General features: G+C 42.9%; 1 protein-coding gene across 1 annotated transcript in view; it reads left to right on the top strand.

Annotated features, from left to right (window-relative positions):
- LOC140196215 (sodium/hydrogen exchanger 9-like) overlaps positions 1-22,444 on the top strand; it is a 574,106-nt gene that overhangs the window by 201,117 nt on the left and 350,545 nt on the right. Inside the window, exon 8 of the mRNA XM_072255022.1 lies at positions 13,098-13,203. Within this exon, the coding sequence (XP_072111123.1) occupies positions 13,098-13,203 (106 nt within the window). The remainder of the gene's footprint in view (positions 1-13,097; positions 13,204-22,444) is intronic.

A 22,444-nucleotide genomic window follows, 5' to 3' on the forward strand; every position in this document is an offset into this window, starting at 1 on the left:
CTTGTGAGAAGGGAAGGGGTGAGATGGGAACCAGAGAAGGAAATGGAATAAAGGAGAATGGGGAAGGGGAAGAAAATAACCAGACAGAGTATGAGGTATTTCTCCTCCATCTTGAGGGTGCCCTTATCTTGGTAAGAAGGTCATGGACTGAAATGTCAGAATGGGAAAGGGGGGGTGGAATTAAAATGGTTGGCTGCTAAGAAATCCTTCTTGTTGTGGATGGAGCAAAGTATTTTCTCATGCCTTAATTTCAAACTAAAACTCATAGCCAAAGGTCTATTCTGAATGGAGCTCTGTAATTGGTCCCACTTGTACTGATGATCAGTTTGGTTTAAATGACTTTCCGATAAATCTCAGCGCAGTGTACTGTGTATTCAAGAGACTACAAGAATGGAGAAATGCTGCCAAAAATAATATTTTCTAAGTAAGTTTTCAGACACAGGACCATAACAGCAGCAGGACCTTATTGATCTTCTCTTGGTATCAGATTGGTGAGTCTTCTGCATATTTGCTCTGACGGCAAAATGAATCCCTTATATCTTCAAGTGCTGCCTGGTCTTCTAAATATAAACGTCTGTTGATCAATCTATTGAGATGTTCTTTATTTTCAGTCAGAACTTACTGTGGATCTTCTGATCATCTCCCGCATCATCAGAAGTCTTTGATGTAGTGGAGTGGAATGTGTGCTATCCTGTCAATTTAGTTAGAACCAGAAAGAAGTAGTAACCATTACATGGAAAAATCTAGAGAGAAATCAAGGTAAAGCCCATAAAAAAAATTCAGGAATCCAGCAAGGCAATGTGAATTAAAACTGAAAAACTGATGCCAACATTGGTGGTAAAATTTTAAAATATCTTAGAAATTTAAGGCATAAAGAAAGCCATTGCTCATCATGTCCACGGCAGCTGAAGATCAAGTCATTCTAATTCTATCCATGTCTCAGGTTTTGGTCCACAGATGACAGCATATCGAATGGTCACCCAAAAGCTTTTTAAATGTGATGATGTTTCTATCTGTTCCAGGTCAATGAGTTGCTGATACCCATAACTTTTTACTTTAAAATATTATTCATCAACTACCCTCTAATCTAGGGGTTCCCAACCATTTTTTATGCGATGGACCCCTGCCATTAACCAAGAGGTCCTTGGATCCTAGGTTGGGACCCCCTGCTTTAATCCTTTCAACAATCATCAATAATCTTTCTTTCTAGTTATTGGTTACTCTGCAAAAGAAAATAGAGATGCCTGTTGACTCTTTCCAGCTCCATCAATTTTGTATACCTTATATTAATGTCCTGTCTTCCAGAAAATAACTCCAATCTATGCAACCTCTCTTCATTCCTCCAGTTCTGGCAATGTCCTTGTATATCTCTTCAATCCCATCTTACTGACATCACATTTTTCCATAATATGGTAATCAAAATAATACTCTGAAGTCTAGCTGTTGTTCTAAAGATCTCATATGTCTTGATAACACTTAATCTAGTGTATGATTTCCTTCAAAAGCCTTCAGAGATAGGATATGTTCAATAATCCTTCTGTTCTTTTTTACTACTCACATTGATATTCCAAGGCCTTGTTTGATGCGAACAGCTAGTGGAAGGTAGAGATTTTCTCAATTTTAAAGTAATGGGAAAGAATGTATTTATACGGGCACTCTTTCAACACAGTAAGGAGGAAGTAATAGTTAAAGCAAAAACTTCAAAGGCATCCTGATTAAGGAATGTTTACTAGTACAGGGAGAGATGACGTTGATGAATAAAGATAAAATTGCCAGGGTAATTATGTTAAATTTTATAGAAGGCAAGGATCTTGTTGACAGTAGATAAGTACAAAGTGGAGATGCATTGAGATAAGCCAGATGTTTTTGAAATGCAGCATAATGTAAGATGACATAAGTCTGCAAGCTGGTTCTGGGAACATCTGAGGAGCTCATGTAGGCTGCAGCTCTGTGAATTTGTTTTCCAAATGTTTGTGATGTAGTGGATCGTAACCACTGCTGCTTTCTGTGGAAGGAGAGAACTGGCAGCTTCTGCCATGAGCTCCACACCACTTGGTATGAAGGAAGGTAGGCGCTAAGAACATCTGTCCCACTACAAGTTGCAAATGGTGTTACACCAACATTTTCATCTGCCGAGGGGCCAGCTTCTCAAGATGCTGCTGTTGAAGTCAGAACTCAGAGAGTTTACATGATGTGTGGCTTTGACTGTAGTTCTCCTCAGCAACTACACTCTTCATTACTCATTTCCCCCTTACTGGTGATGATGGACCTTAAAGACAGGAGCAGAATTAAGCCATTCAGCCCAGTGAGCCTGTTCCATTATTATATCATGGCTGATTTATTATTCATCTCAGCCCCATTCTTCTGTCTTCTCCACATTACCATTGACTCCCTCAATAATCAAAAACCTATCAACCTTTGCTTTAAATATACCCAAAGACTTGGCCTCCTCAGCCACTTGTGGCAATGAATGCCACAGATACAGATTCATCACCCTCTGGCCCAAGAAATTCCTCCTCATCTCAGTTCTAAATGGACATCCTTCAACTCTGAGACTGTGCTCTCTGGTCCTAGACTCTCTCACTATAGGAAACATCCTCTCCATGTCCACACCATTTTGGCTGTTCAATATTTGATAGGTTTCATTGTGATTCCCTCTTCTAAACTCCAGCAAGTGCAGGCCCAGAGCCATCAAATGTTCCTCACATGTTTACTCTTTTATTCCTGGGATCATTCCAGGGATGATGGAGCAGGAAAGGAAGGGCTGAGAAGCCAAAACGTGAGAAGAACAACAGATTTCAAGAGTCAAATAGATGGAGGTGCAATTTAATCTATTAAAAAAAAACTAGAGCATCCTAATAGGACTCGTACTCTGAGACATTTGAATGTTGGATGCAAAATAATTAAAACCTGTCAATCATTCTTTCATTGATACATCTGCTGATTTATCGTCTGACAGGAATATCCTCTTACATCTTCAGGAACGCTCTACAGTCTGGCTTTTGTTGTGAGGTTTCTTAAATCAATATGTGGACGGTCCAATGAGAGGAGGGGCTATACTGGACCTGGTGTTGAGTAATAAGCCTGGTCGGGTGACTGACCCTTTGGTTGGTGAACAGTTAGGGGACAGTGACCACAACTCCTTAACTTTCAGTATAGCTATACAAGGATAGGTATGGTCTCCAACCTGATGGCGTGCACACTGATTTCTCGAACTTCCAGTAAAGCCCCCCACCACCACCACCACCATCACCATTCCCCATTCCCATTTCCCTCTTTCACCTTATCTCCTCACATCATCTCCCTCTGGTGCTCCTTCCTCCTTTCTTCCATGGCCTTCTGTCCTCTCCTATCAGATCCCCCCTTGTCCAGCCCTGTATCGTTTTCTCCATTCAACTTCCCAGCTCTTCACTTCATCCCCACCTCCCAGTTTCAGCAATCACTTTGTGTTTCTTCTTCCCCTCCCCCCACTTTCTTACACTGACTCCTCATCTTTTTTTCCAGTCCTGATGAAGGGCCTCAGCCCAAAACGTCAACTGTACTCTTTTCCATAAACGTTGCCTGGTCTGCTGAAATCCTCCAGCATTTTGTGTGTGTTGTTTGAATTTCCAGCATCAGCAGATTTTCTCTAGTCTGTGATAGGTATGGTCCTTGCAGGAAAGTTTTATATTGGAGTAGGGCAAATAACAAGGGTATTAGGCAGGAATTAAGAAGAGTTAATTGGGAACACCTTTTCTCTGGCAAGTCCCCATCAGACATGAAGAGGTTGTTTAAAGATCAATTGAACAGGGTACAGGAAAGGTATGTTCCTGTTAGAAGGAAGGACAGGGATGGAAAGATAACAGAATCTTGGATATTCAGAGAGGTGATAAATTTAGTCAAGAAGAAAAAGGAATAGTATGTAAAGCATCAGAGGTTAGGATCAAATGAAGCACATGGACCAAAGAGCTAAATACCGGAGGTGAGGTGAGAGTGATAGTCTTCAAGTCAAGTCACGTCACTTTTTATTGTCATTTCGACCATAACTGCTGGTACAGTACACAGTAACTACGAGACAACATTTTTTCAGGACTGTGGTGCTACGTGAACAATACAAAAACTACACTGAACTACGTAAAACAACACAAAGCTACAGACCTACCCAGAACTGCATAAAGTGCACAAAACAGTGCAGGCACCACAATAGATAATAAACAAGACAATATGCACAATAGAGGGCAGTAGGTTGGTGTCAGTCCAGGCTCTGGGTGTTAAGGAATCTGATGGCTTGGGGGAAGAAACTGTTACATAATCATAATGAGAGCCCGAATGCTTCGGTGCCTTTTGCCAGATGGCAGGAGGGAGAAGAGTTTGTATGAGGGGTGCGTGGGGTCCTTCATAATGCTGTTTGCTTTATGGATGCAGCGTGTGGTGCAGATGTCTGTAATGGTGGGAAGAGAGACCCCAATGATCTTCTCAACTGACCTCACTATCCGCTGCAGGGTCTTGCGAGCCGAGATGGTGCAATTTCTGAACCAGGCAGTGATGCAGCTGCTCAGTATGCTCGCAATACAACTCTGTAGAATGTGGTCACTTTGCAGATTTGACCAAGTAATGCATCAAGGTGCCCAAGCTAAAATGGAGTCAAAGGGAATTAGGGGGAAAACCCTTCACTGGTTGGAATCATACTTGACACAAAGGAAGATGTTTGTGGTGGCTGGGGGTCAATCATTTCAACCTCAGGACATTACTGCAGGAGTTCCTCAGGGAAGTCTCCTAGGAACAACCATCTTCAGTTGCTTCATCAGTGAGCTTCCTTCTGTCATAAGGTCAGAAGTGGAGATGTTTACAGATGACTGTACAATGTTCTGCCCCATTCGTGACTCCTCAGATAGTGAAGCAGTTCATACCCAAGTGCAGCAGGACTTGGACAATATCTAGGCTCGGGCTGACAAGTGGCACGTAACGTTCAAGCCACACAAATGCCAGGCAATGACCATCTGCCACAAGAGAGGCTCTAACCATCATCCCTTGATATTCAGTGGCATCACCATCACCGAATCCCCCTACTATCAACATCCTGGGGTTACCATTGACAGGAAACTGAACTGGTTTAGCCATATAAACACTGTGGCTACCAGACCAGGTCAAAGGCGAGGAACCCAGTGGCATGTAACTTACCTCCTGACTCCCCAGAGCCTCTCCACCATCCACAAGGCTCAGGTCAGGAGTGTAACGGAATACTCTCCACTCCCCTGGATGAGTGCAGCTCCAGCAACACTCAGGAAGCTCGACACCATCCAGTACAAGGCAGCCCATTTGATTGGTACCCCTTCCACAAGCATCTAATCCCTCCACCATCGGCGAGCAGTTGTAGCAGTGAGTACTATCTACAAGATGCACTGCAACAAGACACCAAAGTTCCTAAGGCAGCACCTTCCAGACCCATGGCCAGTACCATCTAGAAGGACAAGAACAGCAGATACCTGGGAACCTCAGCACTTGGAACTCCTCTTCCAAGTCACTCACCATCCTGACTTGGAAACATATCGCCATTCCTTCATTGTCACTGGGTCAAAATCATCAAATTCTCTCTCTAACAGCACCTACACCTCAGGGACTGCAGCGTTTCAAGAATGCAGCTCATCACCACCTTCTGAAGGGCAACAAGGGATGGGCAATAAATGTTAGTTTGGTGGTGATGCCCACATCCCGTAATTGAATAAATAAAAACATGAGTATAAAGAAGCCAAAAATTAATTAGAGAAGGGAATTAGGAAAGTCAGGAGTGGCCATGAAAAGCCCTTGGCAAGTAGGATTAAGGTGAATCCCAAGGCATTCTATACATAATTACAGAGTAAGAGGATAACTCGGGAGAGGGTGGGACCACTGAAGGATAAAGGGGGGAACATTTGCTTGGATGCAGAGGATGTGAGTGAGCTACTTAATGAGTACTCTGCTTTAGTATTTACCAAGGAAGAGGATATGGAATAGCAGGAGATCATTGCTGAGTGTTTAAGTACATAGGGGCATTTAGAGGTCAAGAAGGGTGAAGTGTTGGGCTTCTAAAGAGTATTAAGTGGATAAGTCCCCAGGTCCTGATGAGATTTACCTCAGGTTATTGGAGGAACAAGGGACGAGATTGCTGGGGCCTTCGTCAGTTTCTTCATGACTTCTCTAGCCACAGGCAAGGTCCCAGAGGACTGGTAAGTGGCTAATGTTGTACCTTTATTTAAGAAGGGAACAGGGGAAAATCCTGGGATCTGTAGACTGTTGAGTTGTCAGTTGTAGGGAAATTGCTGGAGAAAACTCTTAGGGATAGCGTAGATGAGCATTTGGAAAGCCATGGCCTAATTAGGGAGAGCCAGCATGGCTTTGTGCTGGGCAGGTCGTGTCTTACCAACTTGATTGAGTTTTTTGACGAGTTGACGAGAGAGACTGATGAGGGTAGGGCAGTGGATGTTGTCTACATGGATTGTTAGTAAGGCATTTGACAAAGTCCCTCATGGGAGGCTCATCCAGAAGATTAAGATGCATGGGCTCCATGGCAAATTGGCTGTTTGGATTCAGAACTGGCTTGCACATAGAAGACAGACGGTAGTGTTTGAAGGGACTTATTTGAGCTGGAGGTCTGTAATTATTGGTATTCTACAGGGAGCTATACTGAGACCTCTGCTGTTTGTGATGTATATAAATGACCTGGATGAAAATGTAGATGGGTGGGTTAGTAAATTTGTGGATGACACAAAGATTGGTGGAGTTGCGGATAGTGTAGAAGACTGGCAAAGAATACAATGTGATATAGATCAGTTGCAGATACAGTATGGGCAGGGAAATGGCAGATGGAGTTTAACCCATGTGAGGGCAAATGCAAGGAGACAGTACACAGTTAAGGACAAGATCCTCAACAATGTTGTTGAGCAGAGAGATCTTGGGATCCAAATTCATAGCTCTTTAAAAGTGGCAATACAGGTTAATAATGTGGTTAAGAAGGCTTATGGAATGCTTGCTTATATTGGTCGAGGAATTGAGTTCGAAAGTGAAGAGGTTATGTTGTAACTTTATAAAACTGGTTAGGCCACATCTAGAGTTTTGTTCTGGTTGCACTATAGGAAGGATGTTGAGGCTTTGGAGAGGGTGCAGAAGAGGTTTACCAGGATGCTACCTAGTTTAGAGGGTATGTGCTATCAGAGAGGCTGGATAAACTTGTGCTGTTTATGCTGGAATGCCAGGGGCTGAGGGGAGATCCAATAGCGGTTTACAAGATTATGAGAGGCATAGATATAGGTCACAGGGAGTATCTGTTTCCCAGGGTTGAAATGTCTAATCCCAGAGGGCATGCATTGAAGGTGCGAGGGAAAAGGTTCAGGGGGGATGTGATGGGTTAAGTTTTTTACTCAGTGGTATATTGAATGCATTGCCTGATATGGTGATAGAGGCTTTTAAGAGACACTTGAGTAGGCGCATGGATATAAAGAAGATGAAGGGATATCAACATTGTGTAGGTAGGTGGGATTATTGTTTGGATGTTTTTGATTTGCTTTTTAACTGGTTAGCACAACATTGTGGGCTGAATGGCCTGTTTTTGTGCTGTACTGTTGTACATTCTATGTTCTGAAATCTATTTTTAAATTGTATTTTCGGCCAATGATGCATATCTTATAAAGAGTGAGTTGGTTCCTAGTAAACTGTAAAGTATTCTCCTGGATTTCTTTCCACTTTTAATGTCAGATGGGAAACACTTTTTACCCTTTTAGTTGGCTGAACTGTTGTTGGATGCCTGCATCTTTTCTTCTCAGCCAAGAGAGGGAGCTAATGACTGTAGCTCTCTAGTTGTGACCTGTGAACCAAAGGATTAAAAAATCCCACTAAATATTTTAATTAAAATGTTGATGTGTCTCAGTTATTACTCCTTTTTTGCATCCTTGTATTATCTCCCCATTTGCCTTTTCTTGTAGCTTGCCCTGTCTCTTTCAGGTCACATTCTCTCTCTCCCTCAATATTATCAACCCTGAATTTCTATTAATTTCTCTCTCCCTGGGTTTGCATTGTTCTTCTTACATTGTCCCATTGAACCCGTCATAATCTCAAGGAACAGTAGCTCATCTTCTGCCAAGGGACATTACGAGCATGGTACTGTACTTGGTCTGACTGTGTGGTGATGTCACCTACAAACAAAGACACAACACTTTTCAAATCCCTCTGCCTCTGTCAAAATGTTGTAAAGGTTGATAGTTCTTAGTGGAAACAAACCTTCAAACATCTGTCCTGATACAAGTTTCTGACCCAAGTGTTGACATTTCCTCTCCCCGCCCCCACCACACAGGTACTGCTTGACCCACTGACTTTCTCCAACAGTTTGTTTGTTGCTCTAGAATCCAGCATCTGACATCTCTTCTCTTCAAACATCTAACCTAGTTCTTTGTTGATTTAATTTATTTCTTGTCCTCTGGTTCCCTCTGAATACATTTTATTGAAATAGCCTGCCTACTTTCTGCACCCAAGGACAAGGTGTTTGTACCATTTTGAAGAGAAGCCTTCTTTAGGATGCAACATTAAGTCAAGGATTATGGGTCAAATGTGGGCAAATGAATAGGCATCTTAATCAGTATGGATGGTTGGACTGAAGGTTCAGAGTAATTCATTCAATGTTGTATTAGTCTGAGTCTTAGACTGTAAGACTGTTTTCTCAGTTGGGCATCAATTGGAAGTTTTCAAGGGGTAAAGGATGAACCCTCCCCCACCCCCATGCCCTGACTTGCATTTATCCCTCAAAAACAAATAGAAAAGGAAAGACAGAAGATGATACAAACAGACAGAGAGGAAGGCACCATTGAGACACGCACTAAAAATAGTGTTGCTTGTGAGAGCATGCACTCGTGACTTCTGTGGGTCTTTAGTGCTCCTTTAGAATAGAATCTCTAATACTCGGACACTGTAGTTTCTCTCTTATTTTAAGCACTTTCTAAAACAGCATTTTCTAAAACTCTGTGCACCGCTAGATTAAAAGAGAGTGCTCTCCAACCTAATTGTGGTAAGCTTTTAAAGCAGGTGATGTTCTAGTCATTATCCTTGGTTTCTCCTCTATGCTATTGTGTGAGAGGATCAAAAGGAGTTAGAGTCTTTTTGTTGAAGCTTACTAAAGGATGCTGTAGTGTTTCTCATTTTAAACAGTGGTTTTCCGACAAAATATCTTTGTACACAGACAACTTTTATTTTGTTCTGTAGTCTTGTGGCACTAGTCTTCAACCATCCTCTATTTATTTACAATCATACTTCGACTTTCCTTTCCAATCCACAGATTTTAAATCAAGGCCTGCATAAAGCCCATTCACCATATGACCATATTTATATACAGTACTGTGCAAAATTCTTAGGCTCATACATATCGCTAGGGTGTGTAAGATCTTTGCTCAGAACTGTACTTATCAATGTGGAGTGGAGAACGAGTTTTTAAGTCTGGCAGGAGCAAAGTGTTTTGGGAATGGCAAGGGTGAAGTGCCGCAAGAGGGGTGTGGGGCAGGTACAGAGGAGTGCCGGGACGGGGGTTGGCAGCACGGGCACAGATACACCCAGCCCTGAGACACCAGGCAAGGTCATTTGATTCCAAGCAATTGATTTATTGATCATTTCAGAATGTCTCTCCTGTGCTTTCTGCTCCCTCCCCTCCCCTTCCCCTTTTCTCAATCTTGATTATCCTCTCCTTGCCCCCTTCTAAGGCTTCTGCACACTTACCTTGCAGGTATTCCTTTCCAACTCAAGAATAAGGTACTCATGATCGCCCAGGCTTAGCAGTCAGCAGTAAAGAGCTGACTGACATAGAAGAAATCTAATGATCGCTGTGCTGTGGCATTACCTTTTTCCAAGTTCCAAGGAATTTCTGGTGTTTGCCAAGATTGACTTTAACTTCAACAGCTAACCACAACGAAGAGTTCTTTCACACAGTAAATCAGGAAGTAAAAAGCACTATTGTTAAAGATGTTACAGAGTGTGTAATCAAGGTTAGAGCATTAAGGTAGAAGCTGATTATCACAGTAAACTGTCTACATAATATAGGTAATTTTAAGTCATGCTGAAATTTTAATTACCTGAGGGAAATCAATTGATTTATGGCCTCCAGGTTTGCAAAGTAGGAGATCTAGAATAATATTAATTTATACCCCAGGCCATAACATTTTTAATTTTGCTTACATCAGATAAAATATATGAATATGTGACATTTATTTCAGATCACTGATTTCTGGAGATTATACTGGGGAAGTTACAGACAGTACAACCGGGGCAGGGTTGGGAAATTGGTTAAACTTACATCACCTTTCAACAGAAATTACTGTCGATTTCAAATCATACAGTAAGATTGAATAGGTTAGGTCTTTATTCGTTGGAACATAGAAGATTGAGAGGATTTGATAGAGATATACAAACTTATGAGGGGTATAGATAGGATAAATGCAACAGGCTTTTTCCACTGAAGTTGGGTGGGACTACAACCAGAGGTCATGGGTTAAGGGTGAAAGGTGAAAAGTTTAAGGGGAACATGAGGGGAAACTTCTTCACTCAGAGGGTCGTAGGAGTGTGGAATGAGTTGACAGCACAAGTGCTGCATGCAAGCTCGATTTCAATGTTTAAGACAAGTTTGGATAGGCACATGGCTGGTAGAAGTATGGAGGGCTATGTTCCCTCGATGGCGGTAGGCAGTTTAAATGATTCAGCACAGACTAGATGGACCAAAGGGCCTGTTCCTTTGCTGTACTTTTCTATAACTAATAATGGCAAACACTGACATTTTCACTATCACTATAAGTGCAGATCCAGGCCATTCTGTGACGATGAGGTGGTGGTGAACAGTTGCCCTATCACTTCCATTACAGTTGTTGATGTAGATCCTGAAAGGCAATAACCTAAGCTCTTAAGGCTTGTAGGATTGCAGAGCAGATTCGATGGTCATGCACCTATGTCTTATCATCTGTGGGATTCAATACAGAATAATTGTTTGGAAAACTCATTGTAACATGAAGAAGGAATCCAGAAATACTTATAAATAGTGGGGCAGATATTCATCCCCTGCCATATACACTAAATGTGCCTGATACTGCTGCATCTTCGCTGAACTACTCTGTGAAATTCAATTACATTGACTTCAATTGAATCAGATTTCACAAAGGAATAGAACATTGGTTGTTGTGTTTTCCATTTAGTGTGTGTGACTGAGGATGAATGTCTACCTTAAAAGTTCTTTAATACAGTTTGATTTTTGTTTTTGAAGAACGGGATTCTTTATACTAGTTTTAAACTCAGTGTACATATAGCTTATTTTCCCTTTGTTTCTTGAGGCTGCGAACTAAACATGTGGAATGTCAATTGAGAAAGAATTGAACAAAAAGATGAAGGGGCTGTGAGAATGGAAGAATTTTTTTCTGAATAACAATGTGACATTTGCTAAGAAAAGATAAAATTCCTGGAAATCAAATACAAAACATAAGTCGAAGGCCAGTCCATTTGGAAACAAGACGGGCATTTGGAGTGTTGTTTGAGAAGAAGTACTTTCTAATTAGAAAGGCTATTCTAATTATGAGAAAACAAGGAAATGAAACACTCAGGAACGTATGGATGTAACTAGTGAATGATATTCTATTCTAGAGCATCTGAGGAAGTTCCTGCAAAATTGTGGGGAACTGCACATAAACACAAGGGATCTTGCAGATGATAGAAATCCAGAGCAATACGCAACACACACACACACACACACACAGAGAAAATGCTGGCAGAATCAGCAGGTCGGGCAGCATCTATGGAAATGAACAGTCGATATTTTGGGCGGAGATCCTTTATCGGGACTGGAAAGGAGGGGGGACAAACCCAGAATAAGAAGATGGGCGGAGAAGGGGAGGACAAGCACTCCACTCCATGCATTGCAGTCTTGAATATGTAGTGGTGCTCAGAGCAGAGACGGTTAAGGAAGACTTGATATGAGGTATTTATCATAATGAAGAGTTTAGGTACAGGAAGTAAATAGGAAATTGGTTCCATTGGCTGAAAGGATAGCAGATAGAGTGCTGAAGTATCACACATGACATGAGAACTCTTTGTAATATATTGCTTGGTAGGCTGATGGTATCAGCTCCAGTTGGAGGCTTCAGAAGAGGAAGAGATTTTAAACTTGAAAGAAAACTGCAGTTATTTTTTTGGAAATGATCATGAAATTGAACAGACTAAATGCTTCTTTCAGAGCTAGCCCCAATGTCATTGGGCCGAACGTCTATCAGCAATAATTGATTCCAATGGCGAACATCAGTTTCTTTTGGAGTTGAGTGATGGGACAGTGGTTTGGTAAGAAGCGACTGGAAGTAGAAAGGTTAAAATTTGTATCTTGACTGTCAGGACTGCGGCAAACATGGTGTAAATGCTGTAGTCTTCACACGGCTGACAAGGAATAAGTTAGCTTGAGTTAGTGTTTTATATATTCTGGTCAATGCTTAATTTTTTCACTATTTTCCCAGCCTGCAGGTTGTTATGAAAGTCATAGGTAAAAAAAGCCTGTGATTCTAATACATGTGTTCTGGAAAGTTCAGCAATGTCTCCGTTTCATTATATGTCTTTAACCCAACCTTCCAAAACCCCTTCAATTTTCGGACCTTAAAACATAAGCCTAGCACCAGATCATCATTTTGAAAAGATTAGAAAACACAGATACTGGAAATCTGAGACAAAGCTTGGAAAGGAAATCTTACACTTGATGCCTGATTTTTTTTTTGGTGTGTGTTTGCGGCAAGGACAGTGGTAGAAGCGCCACAGCTTGTCGTGCTTCCGTCCCAGGACAAGGGTGGGTAAGTCTGACAGTGTTGCTGTTTGCTGCTCATGCATCCTGCTAAATGGGCAACTGGCCTGGTCCAAGTTACATTATCTTCACACTTGGATAGTCTACTGACGTGCAGTGAAGGATTAAGGTGTCTAATTCTACTTGTGTGCGATATTAGTGGATGGCTGCTGTCTGTGGGAATTACCTCAGTTGATGGAGACAATGCCTGGAAAAGGGAGGAAAAGAGAGATTTGGTGAAAAAAGGGAATGGTGCTTATTTTACTTTATCATTCCTTTCCTTAACCCACACTGTGATTACTTAACCAAATTCACCAAACTCTGCGAGTTCCCCATGCTGGAGACTGGGATTTTCTTCTTGCTATCCTGGAGTGCGTTTCTCTCAGCTGAGGCATGTGGACTGACAGGTGAGTGAAAATGTGAATGCATTCTTGTCCTGTCTTTGCAGAAATTCGATGGACCATGAGGGAGAGAAGATTTTTATCATGGCAAATGCTGAGGAAAGCTTGAATAAAAGTTTTACTCAGTGTTGACCATATGTCTATGTAAATTTCCTGCATCTTTTTGCTTAAGGCTCCTAATACAGCTCCAAGTTACCGTATGCTGAATTCCCTTCATCTTTCTTAGAAGTTATATTTGCATGAACTGCTTAATTGCTTTGCTGTTAAATCACATTGTGGTTGTTTGTGGCATTGAGTTAAGTTCAGTCCTTGCCTGCTCTTGCCCTTGCAAGCTTGTTCATTGAGTCCAAAGGTTCGGTAAGTTCCTAAATTAACCATTTGCTGACATTGGCACAGTTGGATGACGGTTTAAATGAGAGCTTTTTTTTTGAGTGGGACAACCATTAAGATGCTTTAATGAGACACGTCTCATTAGCGAGACAGAAGCATGGTAGCATTGTGTATTCCAGGGACCAGCTGATTGAGCTTATGCCGCCCGGTTTAGTGAACAGAGCGGTGGACACCCCTGCTGAAATCTGGAGGAAAACACACAGAGGATGCGAAGGGGGATCACAAGGTCGAGGAAAGAGGACCGGGTCGAGACAACAGAGACTTATGGAGAAGAGGAGTTCGGTGGGTAATAAAATGGACGAGTTCACGGCGCTAGCCAGGCGTCAGAGAACATTTCAGGAGTGCAGTGTTATGTGTTTCACTGGAACGGGGCTGCACGAGGACATACCCGATCAAAACTTCTCCATGGACGGCTTCCAGACCGTTCAGGCTGGCTGGAAGTGCACTGAGAGTGGTAAGCGTAAAGGGGTTGAGTGCTTACTGTTCTGGTTAACAACAGATGGTGGAATCCGGGTCATATTACGATCGAGGAACGTGTTTGTAGACCGAATATTGAACTTTTTGCTGTTGGACTTCGGCCATATTCCACCGAGATACAACACTGGGCGGCACGGGAGGTCATTCCAGCCTGTGGCCATCGAACTTGCAGCTCCTCCCGTGGAGGGTCAGAGACCCTGAGCCAATATGCTGGTCCTGGACTTATTTTCCATCTGGCATAGTTTGCATTTGGTTGTTTGATTGTTTGTAGTTTTTGTAGTGCTATATTTATGCTCTATTCTTGGTTGGTGTGGCTGTAACAAAACCCAATTTCCCTTGGGATCAATAAAGTATATCTATCTATCTATCTATTTATTCAGCAGAGGTATTTAATCAAGGTGCCTTCAGTTTTGAGTGTCCCTTTCCCAAAGAGCATTTCACACACGTGATAAGTGTGCCCCTGTTTCTCTTTGTGGCCAGAGAGAGGTTTCTGAATATCTAACCCCATTCACCAAACAGTGGAGATTTCCAAACAGCCTCTGCCATGATAACTCCTGGGAAGACGAAGCGGTGGGATTTTTGTCTAGGATCTCATTATTTCCATGAACGTACATGAAATGAATGAGAAATGACTGAATGTAGCAATGAACAGGGTGCATCCTTAATTCCTGCTTTTGGCATTGGAAATAGTAATCTTCTGATGATACTACCAACAGCTTCACAGTTTAATGGTGCCTGCAGGAACATTGGTGAAGGTGAATCACTGTGTAGATATGTATAATCAAAGTCCATCTGCCATAGTGTTGTTCACAGAAGTCTGAAAATATAATTGAATACATAAATAAAATATCTGTGACCCTGACCATCTTGGTTCTCCCGTTCTGTAATGCATTCCTTATAAATTGAATTCCAGGTTTTAAAGAGCCTGCCATTTCTATGTCAGCTTTTTGATAAATCAGATTCCAGCCACCCGATCAAAATTCTGGCTCTTGCTATTTAGTTTCTCTTAAATCAGGTTGCAAAGTTTTGCATATCAGAGCTTTGAATGTTGATTTACTTATAATTTGCAGTCACAGCCTCCCTGCATTGTTCCGTTGATAAATCATGTTCCAGATTTGCCGAGGCACCTTTTACCACTCTACCATTCCGGAGGCCCCAAATACAGCAGGCGTTCAGCATCTCTACCACAGTGAAAATGGTCTTCTGTTTCGTTGACTTCCTCTGTCTCAGAGCTTGTATGATTTCTATGGGGACAGATTACATTTCTTTGATCATTCAGATATGAAACTGGAAATAATCAGAATAAAGTCAAGTAACCAAGACTCCAATTATTTAGCCAATCATAGTTCAGGCTTCTGCACTGGCTACTGTGAACTGACTCTGTGACATACAGGCTCACTTTCAAAGACTCTTTGCAACTCATTTTCTCACTGTTATTTTTATTCTCACAGTTTGTCTTCTTTTGAATATTAGTCTTTGTCTGTAGTTTTTCATAAAATTCTATTGTATTTCTTTTTTAAGTTGTAAACACCTACAAGAAAACAGATCTTAAGATAGTATATGGTAAAACACAGCATATAAAACAAAATATCACCACAAGTAAGTTAACAAAATATAATTCAAAGTCTATATAGTGCACCGCACAGGTGCAGTAAACAGCTCACTGTCCAAGTGATGAGATCTTGGTAGTGGCAAAATTTAATTTTGACTTTGACGTTAAAAAATGTCAAATACTGGTCAATCGCCATTTCAAAGAAATACTTTACGCAGAATCCTTTGCAACTTCATAAAATCCCACAGCATTTTCCAATCTATTAGGTAAAGGTATTCAGCCCCCACAACCATTTTCACATTTTACTGTCTCATTTTCTAAAATTAAAATATATTGAAGTAGGTTTTTTTGAGCTAATATACAAATCATTATGTATCATGTCAACTCAAAAGAAAAATTCCAAAATCTGTCAACAATTTCCTAAAAAAGTATGAATCCCCTTTGTAGTTGCTATGCTAACCTTTTTCAGGTGCAATATACAGTATTAATTTACCAACTCACTTGCTGTAGGAAAGTAGAAGGTCACCTGTTTTCAATGAATTCATAAGAATACTGTAAATACCACCCCCCCGGCCCAGTAAGGTCCCACAGTATGATTTTCAACTGACAAAAACAAAATGAAGACAAAAGAGCATTCAAGACAAGACAAGGGAATAATAGAGAAGCACAAATCTGGAGAATGGTACAAGACTATCTCAAAGGCACTAAACTTATGTTGGAACTCTGTGCAGTCCATTGTGAAAAACTGGAAATAAACATGAAACCACAATCACACTGCCTAGGTCAGGCCACCCCTCTAAACCTTGTTCCCAGAGAAGAATGGCACTTGTAAGAGAGGCTATTGTGACGTCGACAGCCTTTCTGAATGAGTTGCAGAAGTCAATGGCTACAACAGGAGATGAAGTTCATGACTCTCTTGCACTAAAAGCATATTTATGAAGCAGTGGCAAGGAATAAACTCTGACTAAAAAAAACATATCCTTGCCCTTAAAGACTTTGTAAAGCATCACTTAGAAGATATTTTAAAGATGTGGAAGAAGGTCTTGTGGTCGGATGAGACTGAAGTGGAAATTTTGGCCTCAACACTAAATGGTACGTGCGGCATAATCAGCAAAGTGACACCATCACTACCGTAAAGAAGTACGGTGGAGGTAACATCTTACTCTGGGGATGTCTTTCAGCAGCAGAGACTGGAAATCTGGTCAGGATTGATGGAAAGATGAATGCTGCTGAATACAGAGAGATCTTGGATAAAAACCTGCTAGCCCCTGCCAGAAAGCTTAAACCGTGGAGGAAGTTCGTCTTTCAGCAGGACAACAACCCAAAGCACACTGCCAGAGCAACCATGGAGTGGTTTCAAACGAAGGGAATTGATGTCCCTGAGTGGCCCCGTCAGAGTCCTGACCTTAACCCAATCGTACATCTCTGGCAAGACTTCAAGATTGCTGTCCACCATGTCTCCCCGACTTTCCTGGCAGAGCTACGACAATTTTGCAAGAAGGAATGTGCAAACCTTGCTTAATCACATTGTGCAAAGCTAATAGAGTCTTACGCTAAAAGTCTATTGGCTGTAATAGCTGCAAGAGGTGATTCAACTCTATCTGAGAAAAGTGGAATGAATACTTTTGAACTGCTGACATTTCAATTTTTTTTCCCAAGTTTTTCACGCTTTACAATTTTCCCTGTTTTTGGGGCTCTACTGTGGAAAAGAGGAGCCTGTGATTCACAAATAGAAATTATCAGTTAAATTGCTCAAAATCCCTGAATGTAATATTCATTTATGTGAACAAAGGGTTGGAGGCTGAACACTTTTACATGTGTCTGTAGACACATATGGAAAAGTAGGCACCCAATTTACATGGTTCGAGCTATGACTGACAGGGAAGGAGTGATGACCTGTTTTAGGAATGTTGGTTGGGGGAAAAGCATTGAACAGAAAGCCCCCTCCCAGCTTCTTACTTCATCCCCCACCCCTTCCCCACCCACCCAGCTCCCCCTTCACCTGGTCTCACCTATCAACTGCCAGCTTGTACTCCTTCCCGACCCCCCACCTTCATATTCTGCCTTTCTCCCCCTTCCTTTCCAGTCCTAATGAATGGACTTGGCCTGAAAGTTCAGCTGTTTATTCCCTGCCATAGATCTGTGACTTGCTGAGTTCCCCGATTGTCTTTACCTGTTTGAAATCTCATTCCAGGGATGGCATCTCTGCCGGTGCAGCACTCCATCTGTGGCACCAGCAGAATGTCAGCATGAGACTCAGAGAGATCTCGTAAGGTGGCAGCGTGCTCAGTGGCAGTGGCCTCTCTGGGTCCAGTGTAATTGTTTGTCCTTTATGTCCTTTGTATGACTGTAAGACTCTGCTGGATATGAAGAACATCAAGTTCTTCAGGTCTACCCCACCAGTGAGTTGCTTGATAGCAGTGAAGCTGGACTTGTTGTGTCTCCTGATGCCTACTTCAGTGATCCAAGGAGAGAGGCGTCGGAGGCCATGCGTGGAGGCAGTGCGCTGTCCAGCAAATGACGCAAGTACTTGGGGCTTTTTTCTTTTGATCTCGAGATCTGTTGGGCATTGGTACAAAGTTACATTTATTATCGAAGTATGTATACATTTTACAAGCTTGAGATTCACCTCCTTACAGGCAGGCACAAAACAAAGAAACCTCACAAGAACCTATTTTAAGAAAAGGACTTTCAAACACCCAATGTGCAGAGGAAGGAAAAACCAAATCATGCAAACAATAAACACAAGCAAACAGTGTTCTGAACTGAAGTCTATAAAGAGAGTCCGTCCACAGACCCTGAGTTCAGGACAGAGCCGTGTAAACTTCATAGAACTGACTTGTCCCTCACCCCCATAGCATGATGCCTTGTCATCCAAACATCAGGCCCTGTTGCTTTGATACACTCTGGGGCCTGGATCCCGCTGCCTCGATTCGGCCTGTGCTCGACCTCTCTGATTTGGCCTGGCACTTAAATTTTTGTCCAAACATCGGGCTTCGTCTCTCTGATATGCTCTGGGGCCTGGTCCCTGCCGCCTCAATTTGGCCTGTACTCAACTTTTTCGATTTGGCCCGGCACCTAAATTGATCAAACCTCAGGTCTTCCTCACTCTTGACAATGGGCCCACTGCCTCGCCTTGCTTCAGTTCTGCTTCATTGAATTGCCTCCAAGTCCAAAGGGAAGTTGCAGGCTATTGTTTGCAATGATCGTTCACTGGCTAGAATGGCTGCTTAGTTCTGGTTGTTGCGTGGATCAGGCCCTCATGCCATGGGATTGCCTGCTGCAGGGGAGGAGATGCCAGAGGCAGAGTGGCTCGGCAGGTTTCTGGGCTGTATTGTGGTCAGACTCCCATCAGTGCTGCCCTCCAGTGTTCACTCCTGGGAAGACGAGCTGGATTACATTCATCTGCGGCTGCACTAATGCATGACGAGGAACTGTTGCATACTTGTTCTTGCAGAAATGTGGCTCTAGGATAATCATCCTATGCACCATCAATCTACAGGCCGTGACACCCAGGGACATGGGGTATTTTAATATCTACTTTGTGACTGTATGTTTTATTGTTATCATAATTATATGCGCTATATGTGTGTCGTGCTATGTGTGACTGTTAGCGCTCTGTTTTGCTTCTATGCCCCAAAGGAACACTTTTATTTGGCTGTACTCCTGAGTATGGTTGAATGACAATTAAATTTGAACTTGAAGCTTGAGAAGCAAACTCTTCAGTCCACTGAAACCACACTGACCATCAAGCACCCATTTACACTTATCTTACATTAATTTTTTTTATTCTTCCCATATACTCATCAACTCTCCCCAAATTTTATCACTCACCTAGAAACTGCGGGCAATTTACACTGACCAATCAACTGCCAAATTGCATGTACCACGAAGTGGGAGAAAACCAAAGTATCTGAAGGAAACCCATATGATCACAGAGTACATGCAGACTTGACACAGAGGACCCATAAGGTCGGGTCAGGTCTCTGATGCTGTGAGACATTGGTTCTCTTGTTCAGCACTGCTGCACTGCCTTCTTTTGATTGACAGTTAATGTGTAAATTGTCACATCAGGTTTTGAATCCGTGATTCTGACTACATTTAAAGAATAGATTCTCAGAACCAAGCCTCTAAAAGCCATAAATTAAGCTTATTTGCCTGTCATCTGAAAAGCTATATTTGTTTTACATTAAAATGTTTAGATAAGTAGCAACGTTTAGGAATCAATGTTGTCTTTGTTAGTTCCCCGCAGAGCAACTGACAAATACACAGTCCTGACCAGCTGCTCCAGTAGTCAGGGCAGTAAGTTTCACTGGAAGACATTTCCATTTAAGTTTGTAAAGAAGATTAAAGTATGCAGAAAATACACAAAAAAAAAGATTTTGTAGATGAATAGCAACACACATCGAAGTTGCTGGTGAACGCAGCAGGCCAGGCAGCATCTCTAGGAAGAGGCGCAGTCGACGTTTCAGGCCGAGACCCTTCGTCAGGACTAACTGAAGGAAGAGTGAGTAAGGGATTTGAAAGTTGGAGGGGGAGGGGGAGATCCAAAATGATAGGAGAAGACAGGAGGGGGAGGGATGGAGCCAAGAGCTGGACAGGTGATAGGCAAAAGGGGATATGAGAGGATCATGGGACAGGAGGTCCGGGAAGAAAGACAAGGGGGGGGGACCCAGAGGATGGGCAAAGAGTATATTCAGAGGGACAGAGGGAGAAAAAGGAGAGTGAGAGAAAGAATGTGTGCATAAAAATAAGTAACAGATGGGGTACGAGGGGAACTCATTTCTGCATACCTCGACACTGTTTTATCACCCCTTGTTCAATCCCTTCCGACCTATGTTCGTGACACTTCTCACGCTCTTAAACTTTTCGATGATTTTAAGTTCCCTGGCCCTCACCGCTTTATTTTCACCATGGATGTCCAGTCCTTATATACTTCCATCCCCCATCAGGAAGGTCTCAAAGCTCTACGCTTCTTTTTGGATTCCAGACCTAATCAGTTCCCCTCTACCACCACTCTGCTCCGTCTAGCGGAATTAGTCCTTACTCTTAATAATTTCTCCTTTGGCTCCTCCCACTTCCTCCAAACTAAAGGTGTAGCTATGGGCACCCGTATGGGTCCTAGCTATGCCTGCCTTTTTGTTGGGTTTGTGGAACAATCTATGTTCCGTGCCTATTCTGGTATCTGTCCCCCACTTTTCCTTCGCTACATCGACGACTGCATTGGCGCTGCTTCCTGCACGCATACAGAACTCGTTGACTTTATTAACTTTGCCTCCAACTTTCACCCTGCCCTCAAGTTTACCTGGTCCATTTCCGACACCTCCCTCCGCTTTCTAGATCTTTCTGATCCTGTCTCTGGAGACAGCTTATCCACTGATGTCTACTATAAGCCTACTGACTCTCACAGCTATCTGGACTATTCCTCTTCTCACCCTGTCTCTTGCAAAAACGCCATCCCCTTCTCGCAATTCCTCCGTCTCCGCTGCATCTGCTCTCAGGATGAGGCTTTTCATTCTAGGACGAGGGAGATGTCTTCATTTTTTAAAGAAAGGGGCTTCCCTTCCTCCACTATCAACTCTGCTCTTAAACGCATCTCCCCCATTTCACGTACATCTGCTCTCCGTCCATCCTCCCGCCACCCCACTAGGAATAGGGTTCCCCTGGTCCTCACCTACCACCCCACCAGCCTCCGGGTGCAACATATTATTCTCCGTAACTTCCGCCACCTCCAACGGGATCCCAACACTAAGCACATCTTTCCCTCCCCCCCTCTCTATGCATTCCGCAGGGATCGCTCCCTACACAACTCCCTTGTCCATTCGTCCCCCCCATCCCTCCCCACTGATCTCCCTCCTGGCACTTATCCGTGTAAGCAGAACAAGTGCTACACATGCCCTTACACTTCCTCCCTTACCACCATTCCGGGCCCCAAACAGTCCTTCCAGGTGAGACAACACCTCACCTGTGAGTCGACTGGGGTGATATACTGCGTCCGGTGCTCCCGATGTGGCCTTTTATATATTGGCGAGACCCGACGCAGACTGGGAGACCGCTTTGCTGAACATCTACGCTCTGTCTGCCAGAGAAAGCAGGATCTCCCAGTGGCCACACATTTTAATTCCACATCCCATTCCCATTCTGACATGTCTATCCACGGCCTCCTCTACTGTAAAGATGAAGCCACACTCAGGTTGGAGGAACAACACCTTATATTCTGTCTGGGTAGCCTCCAACCTGATGGCATGAACATCGACTTCTCCAACTTCCGCTAGGCCCCACCTCCCCCTCGTACCCCATCTGTTACTTATTTTTATGCACACATTCTTTCTCTCACTCTCCTTTTTCTCCCTCTGTCCCTCTGAATATACCTCTTGCCCATCCTCTGGGTCCCCCCCCTCCTTGTCTTTCTTCCCGGACCTCCTGTCCCATGATCCTCTCGTATCCCCTTTTGCCTATCACCTGTCCAGCTCTTGGCTCCATCCCTCCTCCTCCTGTCTTCTCCTATCATATTGGATCTCCCCCTCCCCCTCCAACTTTCAAATCCCTTACTCACTCTTCCTTCAGTTAGTCCTGACGAAGGTTCTCGGCCTGAAACGTCGACTGCACCTCTTCCTAGAGATGCTGCCTGGCCTGCTGCGTTCACCAGCAACTTTGATGTGTGTTGCTTGAATTTCCAGCATCTGCAGAATTCCTGTTGTTTTTGTAGATGAATGATGGATTCAGATGTTTAAATCCAAGGTTTTTGTGTAAGTCAGGAAAGAGGCGCAAAACTTGTTGCTTCACAACAGGTTTTATTAACAGTTGATAGAACAAAAAGAAATTAAA

Source organism: Mobula birostris, chromosome 4, assembly GCF_030028105.1.
Source record: "Mobula birostris isolate sMobBir1 chromosome 4, sMobBir1.hap1, whole genome shotgun sequence".
In the NCBI taxonomy this organism is placed as follows: domain Eukaryota; kingdom Metazoa; phylum Chordata; class Chondrichthyes; order Myliobatiformes; family Myliobatidae; genus Mobula; species Mobula birostris.